The 22,059-nt window shown below is 35.8% G+C and overlaps 1 protein-coding gene across 1 annotated transcript in view; it reads right to left on the bottom strand.

Moving 5' to 3' along the window:
* The window catches only part of TOPAZ1 (testis and ovary specific PAZ domain containing 1), a 32,773-nt gene extending 11,362 nt beyond the window's left edge, over positions 1-21,411 (bottom strand). Inside the window, exons 1-8 of the mRNA XM_010007612.1 lie at positions 20,851-21,411; positions 19,679-20,433; positions 14,537-14,604; positions 13,258-13,388; positions 10,023-10,055; positions 5,604-5,741; positions 1,379-1,442; positions 131-282 (exon numbers count right to left, since the gene is read on the bottom strand). Coding sequence (XP_010005914.1) covers positions 131-282; positions 1,379-1,442; positions 5,604-5,741; positions 10,023-10,055; positions 13,258-13,388; positions 14,537-14,604; positions 19,679-20,433; positions 20,851-21,411 — 1,902 coding nt within the window. The remainder of the gene's footprint in view (positions 1-130; positions 283-1,378; positions 1,443-5,603; positions 5,742-10,022; positions 10,056-13,257; positions 13,389-14,536; positions 14,605-19,678; positions 20,434-20,850) is intronic.
* Between the last annotated feature and the right edge of the window lie 648 nt (positions 21,412-22,059).

The raw sequence follows: 22,059 nt of genomic DNA, 5'->3' as shown, positions 1-22,059 counted from the left end.
GAACTTTTTAACTGCTCTTTTTTTCCCCAAAGGCTTGTGTACCAAAGTAAAAAACCAAACCTATTATTCGTACTAAAAAATTTAAGAAACTAGGGATCAAATATTTGAAAAATGTTACAAGGTCACCTACCGGTGTTTTGATTTGTACAGTTACATTCAATATCTGAAATACTTCCTGCAACAAACAGTTCTTGAGCAAAGAAATGAGAAGATCATTCAGCACTTGAGCAGCAAAATCCACACCAGGAGTAATGTCTCGGTAGTATTTCACAAATATTTGGACTGAAAAAGCAATTAAATTAATATCACTTGGGAATCACTGATGCTATCTATTTAAACAAGTTATTTCCTTCAATTTTAAATGCAGTGTAACAACCCTTCATTATCCAGTTGATTCTGGGATAGGGAAATGGAGAAAAATGGGTGAAAGTGTCCAATCTGAACACAGTGTTAACCGTAAGAGACCCAGACTGATTATTCTGAAATATCTCATGTCATTGAGTTGAACACAATATGCTCTGTGGGTTTGAGAAAGTTTAACTGATTTGTGTCAGCACACGAAAAATGCACTAAACCAGGTCAGATGTGGCAAGTGCATCAAGGTAGTAAGGCATTTCCAGGCATGAATTTCTAGGAAGCAAAGTGCAGCATTGTCATGGTGGATGGCCCTCACAGATACATACTGTAAGCTGCTGGTACCCAGTGTGAACTGCACTACAATGCTCGGTATTTCAGCATGGGAACATGACCACATGGGGTGCAAGAGAATCCCACATTCACACTGTACTATGCTTTACTAAGTTTTAAAAACCTTAACACTCCTCAGGACAGATAAATAATGTAACGAATGTCCAGAGTAAAATTTAGCCCTTTCTGACAGAACTCAAAAGCTCAGATGAATCTGGATCAACTGTAGTCTCTAAAATGTGTTAATTGTCATTGTTTGCATATATGGTAACATGAAAGGACTGAACTACAGCTGTCTGGGGGCTGTAACAGCACTTCATTTCAAGAGCTTAAGTCTAAAGTTTTGGATTTGTGATGTTTATCCAGACTGTTCAAAAGTGCTTCAAGAAAATTTTGGTTCTTTTAAACCTTCCCTCTGCTCCAGTTGCTTAAGCCTAGTTCCATCCAGGCTAAATTCATTTTGCATGGCAGCAAGATTTATTAACAACCTCCTGAGATAACAGAATACCTAAAGACCTAGCTTCAGTGGAAAACTGGAACATGAAAACACATGGATTTGATGCATTCCTTCAAAATCAGAACTTCTTCTTCACTGTTGAAGTGGCCCCCATTTGTCTCCTGACAGCCTAGCTAATTTGCTTTAAATAAGCTAAGTATCAAAGATGCATAAAAAGCTACTACTATAGCATACCTGCACGTTTTAGAAGGCCTGATTCTTTGATATTAATGTATGTCCTAAGTATTGCCATGCAAATCTAGAAAAAAAGGAAAAAAATACACAGTAAAACGTTACCTCTGCTCTTGCCCAACAAAATAACTACCTACGAACATGAGTTTTGTAAGGAAACAAGCTTTACATTGCTTCTGCTTAACCTATACATACTGACAAATGGTATAAGAAGGTAATTGGGTCTGTAGGCAAAGTCACTGTCAAAAGGATAGCGAATAAAACAGAAAAATAATGTAGATTAAATGCTTGGGAAAAGAGCTGCTAGGACAACACCTGCATGCATGTGTGCATGTACTCACAGCAAACAAACAAAATTTGAAAATACAATTACTTCTGAACTACTGTAAGTGTAGCAGCCTGTAAACAGAGAAAGAGAAGCAAAAAGGTGAAAGTGAAAACATAGTGAACAAAAATTACATGAATGCACCAAGTAAAATATAAAAAATAATATAGAAATTAAGTTGATAACTATGATTGTCACAAACAACCCCTCATAAGAATACAGATGGAAAAACTCAGAACTAATATGATATGATGAACCATTTGATCCCAGGTGCACTTGAATTAAAAAAAAAAAAAATCCACACCTAGATGTTTTAAAATGTTATTTGGTACCAAAATATTCTTAACTTAACATCTTAAGCTGTCAGCTCTTTGATACATGTATGTTTTGCTACATCTTTGCAGATGATGAAATACAGACTACTGAGCCTAAACCCTAACATTCCAAGCTAGGGGAAAAACCACCCACCCTTTCAGATATCCTTTGTCACTTCTGGAACATTTTCAGTTTTTCTGTATAACAATATAAATGGGTCATATTGAATACTATTTTGTGAAATCAATAGTCATGCTGTCACAGAATTCAGTCAGGTTAATTTTTACATGCAACTTCAAAACTAGGCAGGATCCACTCTTGCCTCATTTTAGGAGTTGTTACATAGCAGATTAATTATCACGAAAGCAGAAGACACCAGCTTGTGGCCAAGACATCTTTGCTATCTTAAAACTATTAACCTGTTCAGACCATCAAGTCAAACAACACAAAAATTGTACATGTAAGTATGCTGAGTAAAGCTTATTGTTTTTTATTTTGAAATAGTGTTCATGTTGTTGTACTACAGTCTAAGATGTATCTTTCAGAAAACCACGTGGAATCTTTGATCATTAATAGATATGCAGTGTCATTTGGCAATTGGTTAACTAATTTAATCCAAATCTACAGTCCCAGGTGGCTGAGGGCATTTCCAAAACAAACTTTAGCACATGCTTACAGTATGTAAATTAGTTTGCTTTCTTTTGGAATCTGTTTTCCTCCTGCTTTGGACTGACTCCCAAAAAAGAGCCAGGATCGCATCTGGAGCTCTGACTGTTCCAAGTATTAGTGAAATTGCTTGGAAAATCCAGTTGTAGTAGTATTTAATCATGAGACATGTTGAATTACATTCATAAAACAGACTGTGTTCTTCATTTACAGCTTCTATGAGGCTTCAGTTGATTTGTTTCCCTTTATAAAAGGTTTAACTAAACCTGCAGGCTGTGTAAAAATGTGACAATCTAAATTTTTAGGTAATCATGATAAGACTTAGAATTAAGGCACAAGAAAGAGACAATTCCCATTTTCAAAAGGCAGCACAGACCACACTATTTTGTCACCTCAGTTGATTCCACAACTCATTTAACACAACAGTGTAATAAAAACCATAGCAACATGGCCATGTATTTTGTACAAGCCACTACCTGCCCAGTAAAACAGTTTTACTAACAGTAACACATAGGTGCTTAAATAAGAAGAACAAGCACCAGATTTTATTAAATTCTCCAGCATCTCCCACTGTGCACTCTGGTATTTATTAAGTGGGAAAACCCTCATGCTGCAGCCCTTTGCACAGTGAGATCAAAACCAGGATCTTTCTTACAAGAGATTCTGTTTATGGACACAGTGGCATCTTTGAGACACACGCTCCATACTAAATATTGCTGAAAATAACCAGCAGGTTAGAAAATTATTTAAAGGCAGTTAAGAGACAGTTACAAAAGGGAAGTGCAACTAAAAGTCTCATTTCTTTAGTAAGGCAGATTAAAAAAACCCTAACACAACAGAAGCATACACCCAAGGCCCTGAAGTTGCAAGACAACATTAATAAAAAAAATCAACTTCCTATTTTATACCATTTGTTTCTAGTTAAGAGGTACACAGGACTGAGGAAAAAGACAGCAGGAAGTCACAAAAAGTAAACACTTCTTTAGAGGATACAATGTGAGTCCAAAAAAGTTAATGAGTAAGGTGCACAAAACCAAGATAAAATCAGACAAATAAATGCAGCTTGCATAAACACATTTTCAAACCACTTATTTGTTGTAACTGTGCAATTATTATCTATCTTCTAGTTTGAAGTGTCATCCAAGCAAGTACTATATACCAAAGTATTTTGGTAAATAAGCAGAATCATGTAACAGCAGAGGTTGGAAGGCATCTCTGTAAACCATCTAATCCAACTCTTCTGCTAAAAACAGGGTCAAATGGCTTAGGTTGCTCAGGACCATGACCAGTCAGATTCTGAGTGTCTTTGAGGATGGGGATTCCAAAACCTCCCTGGCCAACCTGTTCTAGTGTTTGACTGCCCTCACAGTAAAAAAAAATATTCTTCTTACACATAAACTGAATTTCCTGTAATTTTCCTTTATGCCCACTGTCTCTTGCCCTTTCACTAGGCATCACTGAGAAGTCTGGATTCATCAGATACTTCTACTCATCATAAAGATACACACTTTAAATACTTTGGGGAGCATTTAAAACAGTCTTAAATAGTTTTGTTCACTTTGCCTAATACAAAAGAGATTTCACTGTGTGAAATTAAAGGCAACTTAAAAAAAAACAAATCTGGTAACTTGTACAACTTGCTGAGTGTGCTGATTTTCAAAATCCATGATGTTTTTATTAATTACATCACTGGTGTTGTGTGATTAACCTCAACCGTGAAGAGTACTAAATCCTAGTAGGTTAAGACACATAAAGAATCCAAAAGTTATTTAATAAAAAAGGTTGGAATTTCTATTATGGGGAGAGGTATTTACTTCAGACGTTCTTGTAACAATCATCACTGAAAAGGCAATACTAAGCAAGTGGGCTAGCAGCCTGCATAACAGTTCCTAAAGAGATTTATTTCCCCTGTATTTGACTAGATGACTTTGTTGCTGCTTTACCTGTCTTCCATTTGTGTACTTTGGTGCCACCATGAGGTGCCTATCATAATTTTTAAATAGACAATTCATAGAATCACAGAATGATTTAGGTCAGGAGAGACCTTAAAGATCATCTAGTTCCAACCCCCCTGCATGAGCAGGGACATCTCCCACTAGACCAGCTTGCACAAAGCCTCATCCAGCCTGGCCTTGAACACTTCCAGGGATGGGGCATCCACAACGTCTCTAGTCAACCTGTTCCAATGTCTTATCACCTTCATAGTGAAGAATTACTTTGGAATGCCTAACCCTCCTTCACTTTGAAGTAACTTCTCTTCATGCTACTGCTACAAGCCCTTGTGAAAAAGTCCCTCCCCAGCCTTCCCATAGCCCCTTCAGGTACTGGAAGGCCACTATAAGGTCTCCTTTGAGCCTTCTCTTCTCCAGGATGAATGGCTCCAACTCTCTCAGCCTGTCTTCACAGGAGAGGTGCTCCAGCCCTCTGATTTTTGTGGCCCTCCTCTGGACTCATTACAAGAGCTCTATCTTCCAGATTACCAAGAAAGTCAAGCTATGTTTGCTAGGCAGAAGAGTAAGTGTGCTGAGTGCTACACCATTAGTATAATAAAATGAAATGGACTTTTAATAGTTTTAGGCAAATAATTTAATTTTCTGTTTGCTTTGGTTTTGTTTGTTTTTTTGTTTTTGAGACATAAAAAAGGAAAGAGGAAACATTAAGGAAAATAAAACCAAATTAAATTAATTTATTTTAAAAATTCTGTCTCAGTAAGGTATGAAGGAGATGGAAAAGCTCCCTTAGAAGCTACCTTTATTTTTTTTAGTATTTATGTCCAACAGGTTCACCAGTAGTTATTTTTCACATTTTCATATTTGATTTCTTACTTACTTTTCAGATATAAATGAACAAAGGAAATGTCATTTTGCAATGAAAAAGTGTTCACACTTAAAATTTGTTCCTTTCTTCAACAAATACCTTTACCTTTTCATCTCCTTGTTCAGGAACATGCCAAAACCAACATTTTGCTCTTTCACACCCACGCAAAGACATGAAATAAAATCTGCAGTATTTACGGGGCAATTCAATCATCTCGAGCATCTGCTGGACTGAATGAGAAACCTAAAATAAAATAAAACAAGCAGAAAAAACCCAACAGATAATATGTTTTGAAAGCAAACATGCTCTTTTTTTTCCGAGAATTTCAAAATACCTACAAATTATAAATAAAAACAAAACAAAAAGGTTACCTGCAATTAAACCTCTGGAACAACCTTCATCTCTCTACTGTATCTGCAAGCATTTCACAGCAGACCAGAATCAATCCTTTGTCATGTAATGTTAATGACTAACACAAAAAATGCACTTGTCTTGAAGACCACAAACAAAAAGAATGCAAGAACTGCTAAATGAGATGGACAATGAGTAGAGAGGAGGAAGAAAGGTGACAAACTCCTGCTATGGCTGCAGATAACAGTCTGAGAATGCTGAGGCATCAATTCCCTGTACTCTTTTTCAGTGCCCAGCATAATGGATAATGCAGTGTGTCTTAAACACATGAAAACTTGTCTGCTTTTCAGGTCTACAAAAACTATAAAGCAAAAAGCATTATTTGATTTTACTTAGCCTGGAAATAGAAATCAGCAAAGCTCCACTGTGAATAGCAGTCTTCTCATCATTGATTTTGTTCTCAGAAATTGTATTTACTTAGTGATAATATCTTTAGAGGAGTCAAAACACAAGCATACATAGATTAATGATTTCTGACTAGATACATGGAGAATTGTCAGAATAATCATAACAAAGTTAGTGCCAAAGGATCAGAAATCATTAAAGATTTAAGAACTCACAATTGTATTTTTTTCCATTGTCCATGGCTCAAGATCTCCGTAACTTTTCAATGGCAGTACTGGACTTTTTTCTGAAAATCTGCAATCTAAAAATTAGGATGAGGGCAATAAGTGGATCACGTAATAAAATGAATCATACTAAAACCACTCACATTTATCTTCTTTTGCTTTATATTTATAGTTCCTTCAAGTAACAGCATTGATTAATGAAAATGTTATTAATACAATCTAAAGCCAGTCATTTAAGTTAGTTTGTTAATTATCCTAAAACTGAGACTTTACACAAACTTCAAGAGTAAGCACATTTAAATTAAAAACTTCACTGCTTTATCCAAGGTTTCTAATCTAACTTAGATAAGAAAAGAATTAGAATAAAAATATCAAGAAGTTTTAATGTTAAAAGGAAAAAAACCCAACACCTTATCAGTAATCTTTGCATACCCACATCACCAGCCATACATTTAAACTATTTTTCCTGAACTGAAGCAAAACCTTTCATATGTTTTAAGCAGTGCAGTATCAAGCTTAAGCCCAATGTTAAGTTACTGGTTTCTTAACCATGAAACTTGGTTTTAGAACTGTCATTATTATAACAATTTTTTTTTTCTCTGTAAAAAATGAATAATGTTAATGGCAGATGAAAGTTTAAATTTTCAACTCTGTATCTAAAGAGACATAAGAACTTCTGAATGCCTTGCTTTCTAGAGTTTCCATCTGGCCCCTTGAAAGAAGCAGGCATCCAAAAGGCAGGGTGCTTAGCCCTTTCTGACAAACTCTACTTACTGAAGAGCATCCAATAATGATGCATGCTCTTATAGAGGCTTGCACTAGGTACACAGTTCTTAATCTGCATGTCTTTCTGAACAGACAGGACTATCACAATAGGAAGGAGAAATATAATGTGGAACAATTCAATATCTGAATGTTACATACTGTAACAGGTGCATGATTTTGTGCAGTGATGGTAGACAATTTGGTGAATTCAGGATTGGATAAATTTAGTGGCAGGAAAAAGACTGAAAAAATGGTCAACCAGTAGCTGAAGAAAAATATTCTTGGGAACTTGAGCTCAGAAGTTTTTCCTCCAGATTCTTGCTGTCCCCACAGCATAGATTTTCTGACCAGGTCCTTTCAAGAGTTTGTAGTCTCCCTGTCAACTGTATGTTAAACTAGTAGGGGAGTGGACCGGGCACTAAAGTTAAATGGCCAATCCTGCCTGCACAGCTCTGGGGAAATAGAGACTGTTCTGCCCTTTCTTAACACAGAAACTCTTGCTTTGGCAACATCTTCACATTATTTTATGAAGACTGAGAAGAACTCAGAAGGTGTACACACTGTAAGAGCAAAAGACATAAGCAATTTCAAACTACTGTAGTCTAGAGACATATTTCACAGTTGCTTTTAATAGCACTTATGTTTCTTGCACTTCCTGAAAATATTGTTAAATGACATAATGATAAAATCATTCTACAAGCTCACACTGACTGTATAATTTGACTAAGCACTAATGACTGTCACTAATATCAACAGAGGAAATCCATGTTTATGAACTTCTGTATTAACCACTAATTCTAAAAACACTGATTTCCAAAACAGCTGTTGAAAAGAAACAGAATGCAGTATCTATCCATAAGCAGTAAATTCCCCTTTCTCTCTATCTTGTCCATTGAGTAAAACCATGTGTTTATGTAAGCCTAAATGTCAGAGTTAACTGCATAGAAAAAGAGAAGGAAACTGACTACAGTTCCATTACATGATGATTTCTCTGGTGGCAGAGACACTTAGGAGGTACCTGTCCCAGTAGTGAAATATACCAGGTCAAAATGAAATTCTGCTTTTTCAATCTAGACCATTTCCTTGATCTAGTCTAGTGACTGCCTCACAAACATTTGAATTGGCATAAACAAGAGAGTTCTGACCTCTGGCAAGGTGGGCAAATTCCTTGGCCATGTTTTGCCACAGATTACAACCAACCAAGAAAACCTGCAGTCACGTTCTCTGACTGCAAATTAAGAAAAACAAGTTACCAATAACATGGCTCAAACATTATGTGTCAAAATACTAAGAACGCAGGCACTTCTGTACCACTGAAGTATCCAATAACCATAAATACCAAGACAGAATGACTGCTGTTTGACCCTACCAAATAGGATTCTACTAAAAAACCCCACTAATCTAGTGTATGAGCAATTGCATTTTTGGTTCTGTGTATGCAAACTAAAAGCAATTCCAGGCAAAGTCTTCAGGAATTTAAGAAATTCTTAAGAAATTCCTTATGATTTTATAGGTAAATAAAACACAGTTAAAAAAAATAATGAATTCTACAGGGTTCACCAGTACAGCATACAATACCATTTGTCTGGGTTTTCATCTGTGTAGCTTCACCGAGGACATCTATTTTTGGGGCATGCAGTGGCGATCCTGACAGCAATTCACAGTTCTCAAGATCTCTGTATTTACAATCACTGTTGAACATTTTAAAAAAAACAACCAAACAAAAAATCTGTTTAGCCAAATTAAACAGGTGCTTCTCCCATATACGTAACATCTCAAAAGGAGGGTTTAGCGTATAAAAGATTTAAATTTCTTCAACAATTAACACAACACTTATAAACTTGCAAATTTAAATAGCTACAAGTCAAAACAACTTTTACTTTCATTACTCCCATGGCATAATCTAATCTGGTAATGATCTCAGCTGAAATTATTCTGTACTAAAGTGTAACTATATGAAATTCAATAAATAAGTAGAAAAGGCACCTGTGAACCACTTCTTTTTATTTTCATCATTCTGACAGCAAGACAGATTATTTCTGTCACCTCTGAAGAAACATCTACTTTTCAGTAGTCTATTATGTAGTATCTGTCAAAGACGTAATCCACAAAGCCTTTGAAATGACATCTGAAGACCCAACTCTTTTCTTTCTTAATAACTGGCTACTCAGCAGAAGATTCAGGTGATTTCAAAGAGAATTCCAATTGAAGAGTGTTCTGCTCTTAACTATTCCCAAATATGTATGCCCCAGATGATTAAACTCCTAAATGCGATGTTTTCCAAAATAACCTTCAAATATTGCTAGCAAAATACTTAGTGATTTCTTTCTTACTTGTAAATAAAGTTACAGAAAAAAAACACCCTTTCATGAGATGTTCCTCACTTCTTCCTTTCAATTGAGAATCTAGGTTCACTACAAAGGACATTTTAAACTGCTTCCAGTTTGGAGACAGAAAGAGATTTGTTATCCCCTATGAGAGGGACATTCTAGCTATTTAATACTTCTCATAGTTAAGGTAATTCAAATATTTCCTAAATGGCACAGTTTTTAATACAGTTTGAAATAAAAAATGCTATGGCAGGGAAGAATAAATTCTAACATACTCAAATGCTTCAATATCAGTATTTCTTTTATTCTAGTTAATGTACTGTATGGTATCCAGAGGAAAAAAATTCTGCATATCTAGTTACTTAAGATTTTCAAGTATTCATGTAATTTTTTTTAATGCTTGTGATGCTAGCCTCAGATCTGACAACAGGATTTCCATAGCAGCTTACCTTCAGGATAACACTCTCAGCACTCTTTTTAATCTAGACAAGAAATTACCCAAAATTTTGCCAGGAATTGTAAACTATATAGCTATAACAAATTTCTTTTTTACAGAACAAGCATCTCGAGAAGTAGAGTTTGCTAAATCAGTAACTATGTTTTCTTCTAGATGAAGCTTTGCAATAGTAACATTTTTGAGTAAAACTAGAGAAAACAGTTTGACTCCAAGTGAAGGAGTAAATGCCTCTTCTCTAACTGCAGAGTACTGCATTTCAACTATGGAATGAAGTAATGCAGTATCACTTGCAAAAACATTTTATTCAGCATAATCAACTTATTCTACAGCATAAAGAACTATTTGTGCTACTAAGGTAAATTTAAATGGGTATTTTACCAGGAGGAGCTTGGAGCTCTCTAGTGGATTAATGAAAAGATGCAATATTCTCCATTTAATGAATTTCTGGTACACTTCAAGCCTGTCACAGAAATGTGACTAGTGCTAGAAAAAAGCAATACCCTCTTCTATGCTAGCTAAGGTTTCTTGATTGTTGTGAAAATGACTCTGAAATATCTGTTATTTCTCTTCTAATTACTGAAGTATTCCATCAATTAAGTATAGTTTTTCTACAAAGTCTTATTCTGCTTAATTTTGGGGAAGATACTGAATGGAAGTTTCTTAGTCTGACACTGTAAGTCATATGTACAATAAACACTGCAAGCACAGCAGAACAGTAAAGCATGTGCTTAACTTCACATGCCATGTTTTTAAGCTCCTTTTTCTACTGCTATTCAAATATATGTCAAACTGAATTTGAATGAGATCTTTCAGTTCTTTCATCAGTTTAGAAAGTTCCAAAAGGCAGAAAAGAAAGCTGAAAGTTTGAGTTTTATTATTTTTTTTAATAATTTAAGCTCTGTAAGTGCTGTTGTGGCTAGAAATGTATCTTATGCTATAGTCACATTGAGATGCCAAGGTGAGACACTGGTATGAAGCAGATATATTTCATCACTAGCTAGATGACCAAGTAATTTCTATTGTCCTGCCAGTCTATGACTATACTTGTCTTAAACTTCACACAGTGAAATTATATTATTTCACACATTGATTTTGTTCATTGTATAGTCACAATAACATTGAAAATTGAAGGAAAATGTTGATAGTGTTTAAGTAAAAACATCACAAACATCACAGGTTACACAAAGGACACAGTATATATACCTGTTTTCAGCTTCATCCTTTTTTTCTTGCTCAACATCAGGCATACCATCTGCAAAGGTGAACTGTAAGATATTTAAAATGTACTTTCAGACAGAGCAAAGCACTGTTAAGTCTGTTATGCTCTACACTACATACTTAGAACTGTTAGCAATCATTGGAAGGTGTGATAATACAGTCTTGACTGTAAAATCTGTAATGTGGACTGTAGGGTTACTCTTACACCATTTTTATTATGCACACACTGCCATTAGGCTCTGTGATGTTCAAAATAGTTATCTTTAATTGGAAAAAAGGTGACATGATAGTCTGCACTTCTCTTCACTCACACTTATAATACCAGCAACTTTTAGGCCCACTGTACAATTTCAACTGCACCTGACAGATGTGTAGAAACTACAAAAGACATTCCATCAAGTGCAATGAAAATTTAAAGCTGTATTGAGGAGAAAGCTAAGGCTTTTGCTCAGCTGTGCACCATCGTGCACAAGTAGGAAATCCCCAAAGGAGAAAAGAGACAGCACCTAAAATATTTAGGGGTGGGAATCTGAAATAACTTACATAGAACAAAGCCACGGAATCCTGGCTTTGTTTTGTCCATTATTCATGAAGCAACTTGAACTTTATGTTATATCACAAATTTATGATTCCAAAGAATTGGAGATGGATATGCTCTCATCAAATTTCTGAACTTCATTTTACCAGTTCCCCAAATATTTTTAGGGTATTCTCCATGGTTAATTTTTGTCCTTCACACAGCATTATTAGTTGGAAAAGTCTTCAAAAAAATCAAGCCCTCCCAATCACCTCAAACAGTATAACATTTGTAGCAAGTGTTCTACCATTCCACTCCCCACAGCTACTACTCTGACCACATGCAGGAATAGGTTTTGGACTGTAGCACGTATTTTGCAGCTTAAGTTTGGTTAAGTTTGAGGTTTGGGTGATATTAGTTGTACATATTTACTGTTGTCCAACATATAACAGAAAAGCAAAACCACTAGGACACTGATTTTATAAAGCCACAATAGTATGAAGTAGCCCAACTGGGACTGACCTGGCAATACTGCAAAAAGTATCACACCTCCAGTAACCTATACTATTCGACAGACCCTTTCATCCTCTATAAGAAGTCAGGGAACAAATCATTGCTGATCACTTTAAGAATCAGATGTTATCAGCCCCAATTCCATTTGCTGAAGGAAATGTTTCTAATCTGCTTTTCAAGAATTATTTCACCAGGGAAACTGACTGCCTGCTATTTGATTACCTTACATATTACTCATCCATTTTTAGCCATGTGAATTTTACAGTTTCATTTATCTAGATAACACAACTAACCACTCTTAAAGTAGTGGAAAACAGTAAATGGTACCAGCAGCTATATCTAAGCAGCAGTGAGATCTAAATTCCAATACATTATCAAAGTAAACAGTATAAAACTTCAGCAAGTCTTAAAAGACCTAGACTTATTATCTGGAGGAAGGAGGACAGAGAGAGTAGAAAGGTCAGAGAAAGTCAGTGAGCAAGAAAATGGTTTCAGAGGCATGTTCCCTCTGAAGTGCCAGAAAGTCAGTATGTTAATATAATAGCCTTTCTGCTCAAGTAATGAGCTCAAGGACGATCTTCCTTGGATTCATGATGGCTGTGCAGTCCCCCAGCTTTCTGACACCACCCCCTCCCTTCAGGGTCTGTGTGGTGAGAAGCATTCACAACAAGCTTTTAAAACTAGGTATGTTATGTAAAAATGTCACATATGCACAACAGTACTCTTAGGTGTTCACTGGGGCACTAATTTTCATGCAACTGATAACATAAAATTATTTTTATCAACTGATTTAACAGTATTTTGGTTAATTTCAAATTTGAGGATGAATTATTAGTGCTAAGTTAAAAAAAAACACATTCTGTTAAGCAAAACTTACGTTGTCAATAGCACAGTAATCTATTCTTTTTACTACAGGAAATTAAAAATGCTGTTGATAAAACAAATTTAATAATTAGAATTATCCAGTATTTCTCTGTACCTTATCATCCACATCGTAACTCTTCAGAAGTTCATCTAGTTCTCCCAGTTGCCCATCTTCAAGGAATTCCCCAATAATATCTCCCAAAGGACTGCTTCTGCTGGAGGAGTTGTGGGTTTTAATATCTGTAGCTGAAAATGTATGAACACATTACTTTACATGCTTCCCATGCTAGAAGACAACAAAGCTTCCATTTCCTAGATATTACAAAGCCTTAACACTAATGACATTTAAGAACTCCTAGGACTTCCTAAATGTGAAATATGTATGTAAAATTATTTCACCTTTAAAGCATGAGACATTTTAAGTAAGTATTAAACTAAAATGGCAATTGGAATTCTATCCGAGCTGTATGGTCTGTAATAGCCCCTTGTGAACAGGTGTATTCATATAATACTGAATTCACCATTTTAGAAATAAATTAAAGCACAGCCAAAGATATGTACAGTGATGTGCTAAGCAAATAAAGACAGTCTTTGCTGAAGAAGGAGATAAAGCTAATCATGACATGATGCGACCCGGAACTAGAGACAGCTCTGAGAAACTCCCAATTCCTTTAATACAGTTAAATCAATGAGAACTCCGTGTCAGGAAATGTCAGCACCTTTTGCAGATGCCACAGGAAATGAACAGAACACCTGACTGCAGCTTTCTGAAGCAGCTGGTTGTGTACAACAGAAGAGGTCTGCCTAGAAAAGAAATTCACTGTTTCACTGGATCACGTGAATTTCAGCTGCACTATGTTGTCCAGATACAGGAAGATATAAGCAGATTATTACTGGAAAGGCTTTTATCTTATAGTCACTGGTCTCTGTATGATCATCAGTACAAGACACACCTGCATGAAGACAACATAAGTAAGATTTTCATGTGAAAGATGAAGAGGATCAACGTTATCCAGAATACCTTAACTGTAGCATTTGTTGTCCTCCTGAGACTGTGAAGCCACTGAGATGAGCATCAATGGCTTCACTAGATAACCCAAGAAACCAAAGCAGTAATGGAGTCAGACTCCAAAGCAGTATCACAATACTCAGTGTCTTGCTATCATCTCATCAACCAACAGAATTCCTTGCCTGAAGTATTACAGAGATGTCAAAGAAAACCCAACCTAAAATCCCCAGTACTACCAACAGACAAATACTACAGAGAAATAGATATTCCCTATAAGGCTCAGGTTTGTACCATTTCAAAATACATCCATTTTATATGCAGTCTGAAACAAATCACTGTTACAATACTTTCTTAATTATACATTGAAGTCTCCAAAGACTCTTACCTTTTAGCATGGAATCACAGGAATTTTCAGTATCATTTGACATTCCAGGTTCCTGTATGGTAATGTGTCTGTTTTGAACAAAATGTGTATTTAAAATTTCTGCCTTGCACAAAAGTGGAATCAATCTAACCAGGCACATAAAATTAATGTTCTCAGTAATACTTACATACTTAAAATAGCTGTGGACAGTATCCTTACTTGCAACACACTGTTATAAGACTGTTCTTAACTCTCCCTTTTGGATTGCTTACATCCATCCATGTAGATATACACCCAAATATGTTAAGTAAAATCTAAACATTCCAAATCCCAAAATTTGTCAGTATAAGCTCATTATCTCATTTTACCTTTGCCTGAAATGCTGAGAAGGGAAATCTCTGTATAGAAAATCATGGAAATACTGTGCTAATGAGCCAATTCATCAGCTTCTACAAAATGTGATTTATAGTAATTTATATTCAAGACAATCTTCATAACAATGAATCTTGAAGAGAGTAACAAAAACATTTGTTCATAGAAAGAGACTTCCTTCACCTATTTTAAAGATAAGCTCAGAAAAAAAATATTTCTCCTTAGAAAATCTCAGAAGGCAAGAAAACATATTCAAATATTATGTCTGGAAGATATGAAACAGGGTCATCATCACAGATAGTGGAAGCTCCTAGCTGGTGAATGACAATGACAGCAAACTGCCTAGTAAAATGAAACAATGAAAATTTGCAATAACCTAGTGGAAATGAAAAAGTTCCCCAGTATGCATAACTTGGAACCATACAAACATTCAGGCACAAATACCTATGTATATACACAAGATACAGTAAGAAGCAGAGCACAGTAAGTTACAGCAAGTTTGCAGCGACAAAAGAGGCAGTCTCTGTAGGCTGATTTTCTCCCTGCCCCACTTTTTATGTGAATGCGAAGTTGAGTGATTTTGCCCACCACAACAATTGACTTTATTATCTTTTTTTAAGATTGCAATACAGACAGTTCCAGAAAGCTGTCAGCTTCATAAACATTGCTTAAAATTGAAAATATTTAACAGTGTCTAGGTCAAAAGCCACTTCCAACTCTTTACCAGATTCTGCTAATTGTGTAGTGTGAAATAGTTACAAGAAGCACTTCGTAAGTTCTTGTAAAAAAAGGTGCCTAACACACATACAGAGAACTACGTTTGCTGCAGAACTTGGCATTTGCTCACCAGCCTGACAAATCTAAGAGTGCTGACAGAATCAGAAGAAGTCAACACATTGTAGAGATCTAGAAGGGGAGACAGACTAGACCATGTCAGAATACTCTTGGCATGCTGACAATGTTTAAGTTTAAACAAATCTCTCTTTACAGCACAAGTTACACAAACCACAATGTTTAGCTTGTTATTTTGCATACGAAAAATGCTTTCAGGTTTAGTCTTTTTATTTAAAATGGAAAACAGTAAAGTGCAGAAGTCTCCTAAGGGTTGTGGATGTGCTTTCAAAGGTATTGACTGAACCTACCAGTTCTGTTGGGATGAAAAGACATACTGGATATCAATTGAGAGTTAAATGTCTAGATTCCCTATACGAGAAGAAAGAAATACCTCAGATGATTGATCCAAAACCCTGCACTGTTTGGAGCCACTCAGGGGTAAACAACAAAAAATGGCAAAGGGAAATACGTATGAAAATGGAGTCTCAATGACCCAATCAGGCTGCAGGTCCAGAATCCTTTCCTGATGAGGGGAAACTAATGCCTGAAATGCCAGGCACTCACTTTTCTCTTCTTAAAATGCAATCACCAGAGGAACAAGCAGTCCTACTTACCCTCAAGATCAGGGCATGCTAACTGAATCAAACCATTCAAGACATATACACACAAAGCTTTTCCTGAATCTTACTGGATTAAGAGACAGGATTTGCTTGTACTACTTAAATCTGCTTGTACAGAGATATCAGCTCTGGGCACATGCACAAGCACAACTACAGTAGTTAGGAAACTTCAAGTCAAAGACATGTATAGGAAGGTTAGGTGCCTCTTTGTTTATTTGTTAGCTGGGTGCTTTGTTAGTTTGCCTGAAAAAAAAAGAAAAAAAAAAAGACTTACTCAAATTTTGGACCTCACTGTTGCAACACGTATGTTCTAAAGGACACATGCTCTCATTATCTGAAATCCTGACACCAAAAATTAATATCCTTGAATTTGCAGAACTCAACAGGTCCCCTCCAGCTTTTAAGGTCACAAAGAGTCAAAGATTAAAAGTGTAATTGGCTAAACATGTCTTGGTGTCTAAATAAAAAGCTGAAACAAAATGGATTCACAGTAATACTTACACATATGCAGTGGCTAACAACTGCCACTGAACACTTGTCAGTTACTGAATCAACTGGGTACATCCTTCAGAAAGTTTCAGTGCTTCGGTTTCACAATAAAACTTGAATAATTATTACTTCATTATAGCATCTGTCATTTTGACAAGCTGCTAAAGATCTCAGATTTTTTTGGTTGGAAGAACACCACAAATTAAGGCACCAATTGTTTCCTTTACAATTAAAATTTAAATGCTATTAAACTCACAAGTAACACTCAACACATTTTATAAAGCTTTTTAACAACCGAGCTATACTTCCAGAATAACTTGCTGCTAGCAAAAAAAAAAAGCTCTTACTGCTCTGTACAAATGCCAGACTAAAATATCAGTACACAAAAAATACTGTACTGACATCTATCCCCATGCATACATGCACTTAAAACAGTTTTAGCAAAGATCCAGATTCTCCCTGTCATCATCTGCCTACTCTTATTAATCTGAAGGGAAATAATAACAAAACCTATGTATAGATACAGTTAAAGAAAACATTCAGCAACAACCACCCTCTGCAGCCATTAAGTGCTTGCACTGCTCTTCTACATACAATCACCTACATTACATTCATCTAGAGTGTAATGGCTAACATTAACCAAATGTTAAACAAAAGATGCATATCAACTAATATTTATACAAGTTAGAGATGGGTTTACATTACTGCGATCCTGACTCACTGTTCTAAGTGGCAGATTGAATCTAACATATTGAAGTGGCATTATAAACTCATATGCAACAAAGCAAAATTGAGTACGCATAAAATAAGAAGCTAAAGAAGAAAACATATACAATACTCTAGAATATCTCTAAATGAAAAAAAAAAGGACATTGACATAATTAATAATTTATTTTGAAATATGTAGCATCATGTGAGTGTAACTCTATCAGCCTAATCACTTATTTTGGTTGGCCAAACAAAATTAAATCCCAGTTTTATCTGGTAAATACTGACAAACTAAAACCCAACAGTATGACCTAGCCATTCTTAGTATTATCTACCAATATCATAAGGTACCTGATAAAACTGTGGTGAGGTCTATTGCCTTATTTTAATATTCTCATATTCAGTTATTTAATATGTTCCTCCCAGCTACAAATTACATTTAATCACCATGTAATTATCTTTGCATCACATTATGGAAAGTAAAAAGCCAAAATAACTTTGTTATTTAGCAAATTAAGGGGAAACGCTAAGAAATAAGAACTACGCATTTTTATTTTCTCTGGCTGACGGGAGGCACATTCAGCTGATACCAGGAAGAAATCTGAAATACGACTGAACAAATTCAGTTTTATTCTATATAATGGTTGTGATAATGTCACTCTAACTCAATGTCCTTACAAATGAAAGGGAATATTTGTCCTCCCTACAAAGTACTTACAAGATCAAATAAAATTTTCAGTTAGCATTTATATAAATAGCAAACTTATGGTAGCAAAGGGCTCAGAAGTTCTGGTCATCCATTCTGTGAAAGAGCTCTCTGGATAGTCAGTTGGAAACCATCTATCACTACCTTGAGGTAATACACAGCAAATATTCCGTTGTCTATACAAAATACAATATACACTGCACACAAAATCCATACTCATTAAGAAATTTACTATGATACAGCCTAGCTACTTCTTGAGAGGTTGGGTGCTCCTACTGAAGACTTGTCCTGTTCTTCAGAGGCTTGTTTTGGCAGAAGTTTTATTCTATTAACATCTGAAAGTTTGATATTCTTGTATCTAAAAAACTGTTCAGCACCTCAAAAAAACATTCCTTTCCTCTTATGCACATGGATTTAATGAAGGGGAAAGGACAATGAGAGCAAAACAAAATAATGCAGTTATAAGATGGTACAATGTTGAAAATAATTAAAACATTATTTAAAATAAGGATAACAAAACCAGCCAGAAAGAGCAGAGAAAGAAAATTAAAACACCCCTCCCCCACTAAATTCCTAATCTTCAGAGGAAAATCTTTTACTATTTCTATCTAAGCTTTATGTTTTACTTTGTAAGATGAAAAACATAATCTCACAACTAATTTATCAAACACGAGAATGAAAGCTGAGAGAGAAAACAGACTAGACAGTTGATGAGTTCACCCATCGCATGAAGAACTACTACCTCTTTTGTAAAAGTCTGTTTCTGCTTTAAATTTTTCTTCCCCCTTCAGTGACTTTTATAATTTCAAAACCCAAAAGAACATTAATGCCTAATAATTTACACCAGGAACTTGCTGAATGAAGATGCAGGATCATAAGCAACTATAACATGTTAGCCAAATTACAGATTTGAAAAGTACTTGCATGTCCGGGGATAGGAGAAAAGCAGGGAAGGAGAATGCTGGAATGCAGCACTACTGCAGAGACAACCATTTACTCATAGAGATCCAGCAAAAGAATAAGCTACACTTAGAAAGTAAGAAATATTTCCAAGTATTATACCACAATCAATACTTACAATTAAAAAACTACCATCAAAGGGATAACTGCTATCTCAAATCAAGTCAGGTATTTAAAAACATTATTTATTAAGAACATTAGTCCTAATTAACTTTGTTTATACTTTCCTGTTTCACTCCACTTGGTCTAAACTAATTCTTTGGTACTTCATTTTGCTTTGGTTCAGAATTTATCCTAGTTCTTACATAGAACACACTAATTTATTTGCATTCAAAATATTGTCACACCTCAATAAAGTCTTTAAAATCACCCCAGAAATCAGTGAAAATCTGTAAGGAAGCCTGAACACTCTAATCAAATTATACTAACACAAAGTAGTTAGGATTCTTACAATAAAAGCAATTAAATGCATACCTAAAATTATTATCTACTGAATCTTCATTTTCTGAGATAACAGGACACTCAGGCGCAAGATCCTGCTTTGCATCTTTAATGCAGATGCTAGTATACGATGCGTTCACGGGACAATTTTCACAATCTGCAAGTGCAAGCTCCTCTTCATTATTCGTTCCAAAAAGGTCAGGGTCATCCTGAATCACATCAATGACAAGAACATCTTCTTTGTAAGCTTCAAGAATATCTGGAAAACTTTGACTTTTGTGTTGTGAAAAATTCACTCCTGATTTGCTAGCATCATTTATTTCTAATGCAACAGGGCAGTCAACTGCATTCCAAGAATGATCAGGAAAATTAGATTTTAGTACACATTCAGTACCATGGATATCAGGCACAGATGACTCTAGTTGTCCAGCAAGAAAAGCATGTGGATATAAAGGAGAATGTTCAGGTACCACAGACATCTCATCTGAAAGGTCTTCAGAGCCATCATGCCTAAAGTCCTTACTATTGATAACATCCGCTTTTATCTTCATGGAAGCTGTAGATGTAACATCACTCACAGCAGCAAGAGGCTGCTGCTTGGAACTTACCAAAGTCCCCTCACCCACTTTCTGCCTCCTTGAAATGCTAGTGCTGTCAAGAAGCTCTAGTGGACTGTAGGTTTTTCTTTCAAACGAGTGAGCAGATTCCAGTTTCCTGGGTTGAGATTTGTTTCTGCATAAAGGAATTTTGTATTTTGTCAGGTTTCCAGCGTTTACTGCTTTCCTTAGCTTTAAATCAGAAAATGTCTGGTTCACTACTGATGTTTTATGGCTTAAGTTTAGTCTGTTTTTTTTACCTGTAGATGCACCTCTCTGGACTGCCACAGACAGGTTTCTTTTTTTTACAGCTCCTTTACTTTTATTTTTTTTTGTTGTTGCAAAATTCAAGGTTGGTTTAACTTCTTGAGCCTTCTCATGGTTAAATGCCACAGCATCCCTATCTGTATTAACTAGTGATTCCGTGTTCTCATTACTCCTTCGCAAAGTCTCACAAATATCTATGGAAGAGGATTCTGGTGTTTCAAGTGAAGTCAGGCATTCAGTATTCGGATCCATTATTTTCTGTGTAGATTCTTTGTTAATTTCTGCTAACGATGCATGCAAATCCAGCTGTGGCCAATTCCCAGTTCCAGAACTGTTTCCTACAGCATTAGCACTGCTTTTATTGGAGGATTCCTCAAAGGTAACCCTTAGAAGTCTTTTTCCTTCCGAGATGGACCCACGATTTTTAGGAACCCATTCAGAAGCCCTGGCACAAGATTCAAAAGGCCAAACATTTTTGCCAGTCATAGGCACTGTTCTTCGACAAGTGAACTGCTGCAATTTCTTATTCACTTTATTCAATTTTCCATCTGTCTTGCTTTTGTGACAATTAGAAACGTCATGGATCTGAGCCAGTACTGCCACGCTACCTGAGGCAGCAGAATGATGTGCCACACTGTTTGAATTTTCTCTTTTTGCTATTACAGGGAGCTCAGATGTCTTCTTAAAGCCCTCTTCAAATGCAAGTAATTTGGTGCTATGCTTTCTCCAGACTGACGTATTTTGTGCTTCAGGAATATTTTCTTCTATATGAAGACTTGATGTATGATCACATGAAGCTGCCAGAGTAATTTCTTTATGATTTAGTCCTAAGACTGTAAAGGAGCTTGACATGGCAACTGCTGCTTCTGTTTCTAACTCACACTCGCTGCATTCATTAGCCATGTCTGTGAAAATATTCTGAACTGCTGATTTCTCAGTGATTTTCATCTTTTTTCTAGGATTTCTACCTTTTTTTCCCCTTAAACACTTAGTGTTCTCACTTTGACAGCCTGAAAAACACCCTTCTTCATGTTTGGTTTTTTCTTTATTAAACCGTAAACCACGCTTTATGGGTGAGCTCTCATTTTGCATTCTGCCAGTGCTGCAATTTCTATCACTCTGTTCTACAGTATCACCAGGAAAAACATGCTTTCTTTTATCCTGGGCTATATGGAAGAATTCACTTAATTTATAACTGCTGGCAGTTCCACTAGCTGAAGACTTCACGAACGTATTGATGTAACTACAGGCGTCTAATCTCACAAATGGATTCTTTTCTGCTGCACAGAGAAAACCGTTACAGTGGTCTAGGGTGTTTCTGCCATGTTCAGCATCACATTGTGCAGGTACATTTACCACTTTTTCAGCTGTAGTCACATTAAAACTTTGCAAGCACTCGACTGGGTCAATTCTGGATTTCCTTTTTTTATAACGCACACCAGACTTTTTTGTTACAGGATGGCACAAAAAGCTCTTTATTTTAGTCCCATCTAATGCAGAAACCACAGAAGATTTAGAATGGTAAGGTTCCTTTTCCTTGGAATCTTCCGA

Source organism: Chaetura pelagica, unplaced genomic scaffold, assembly GCF_000747805.2.
Source record: "Chaetura pelagica isolate M959 unplaced genomic scaffold, ChaPel_1.0 scaffold10, whole genome shotgun sequence".
Lineage (NCBI taxonomy): Eukaryota > Metazoa > Chordata > Aves > Apodiformes > Apodidae > Chaetura > Chaetura pelagica.
The sequence above is the reverse complement of the archived record's forward strand: the minus strand, read 5'-3'. Positions and strand labels throughout refer to the sequence as shown.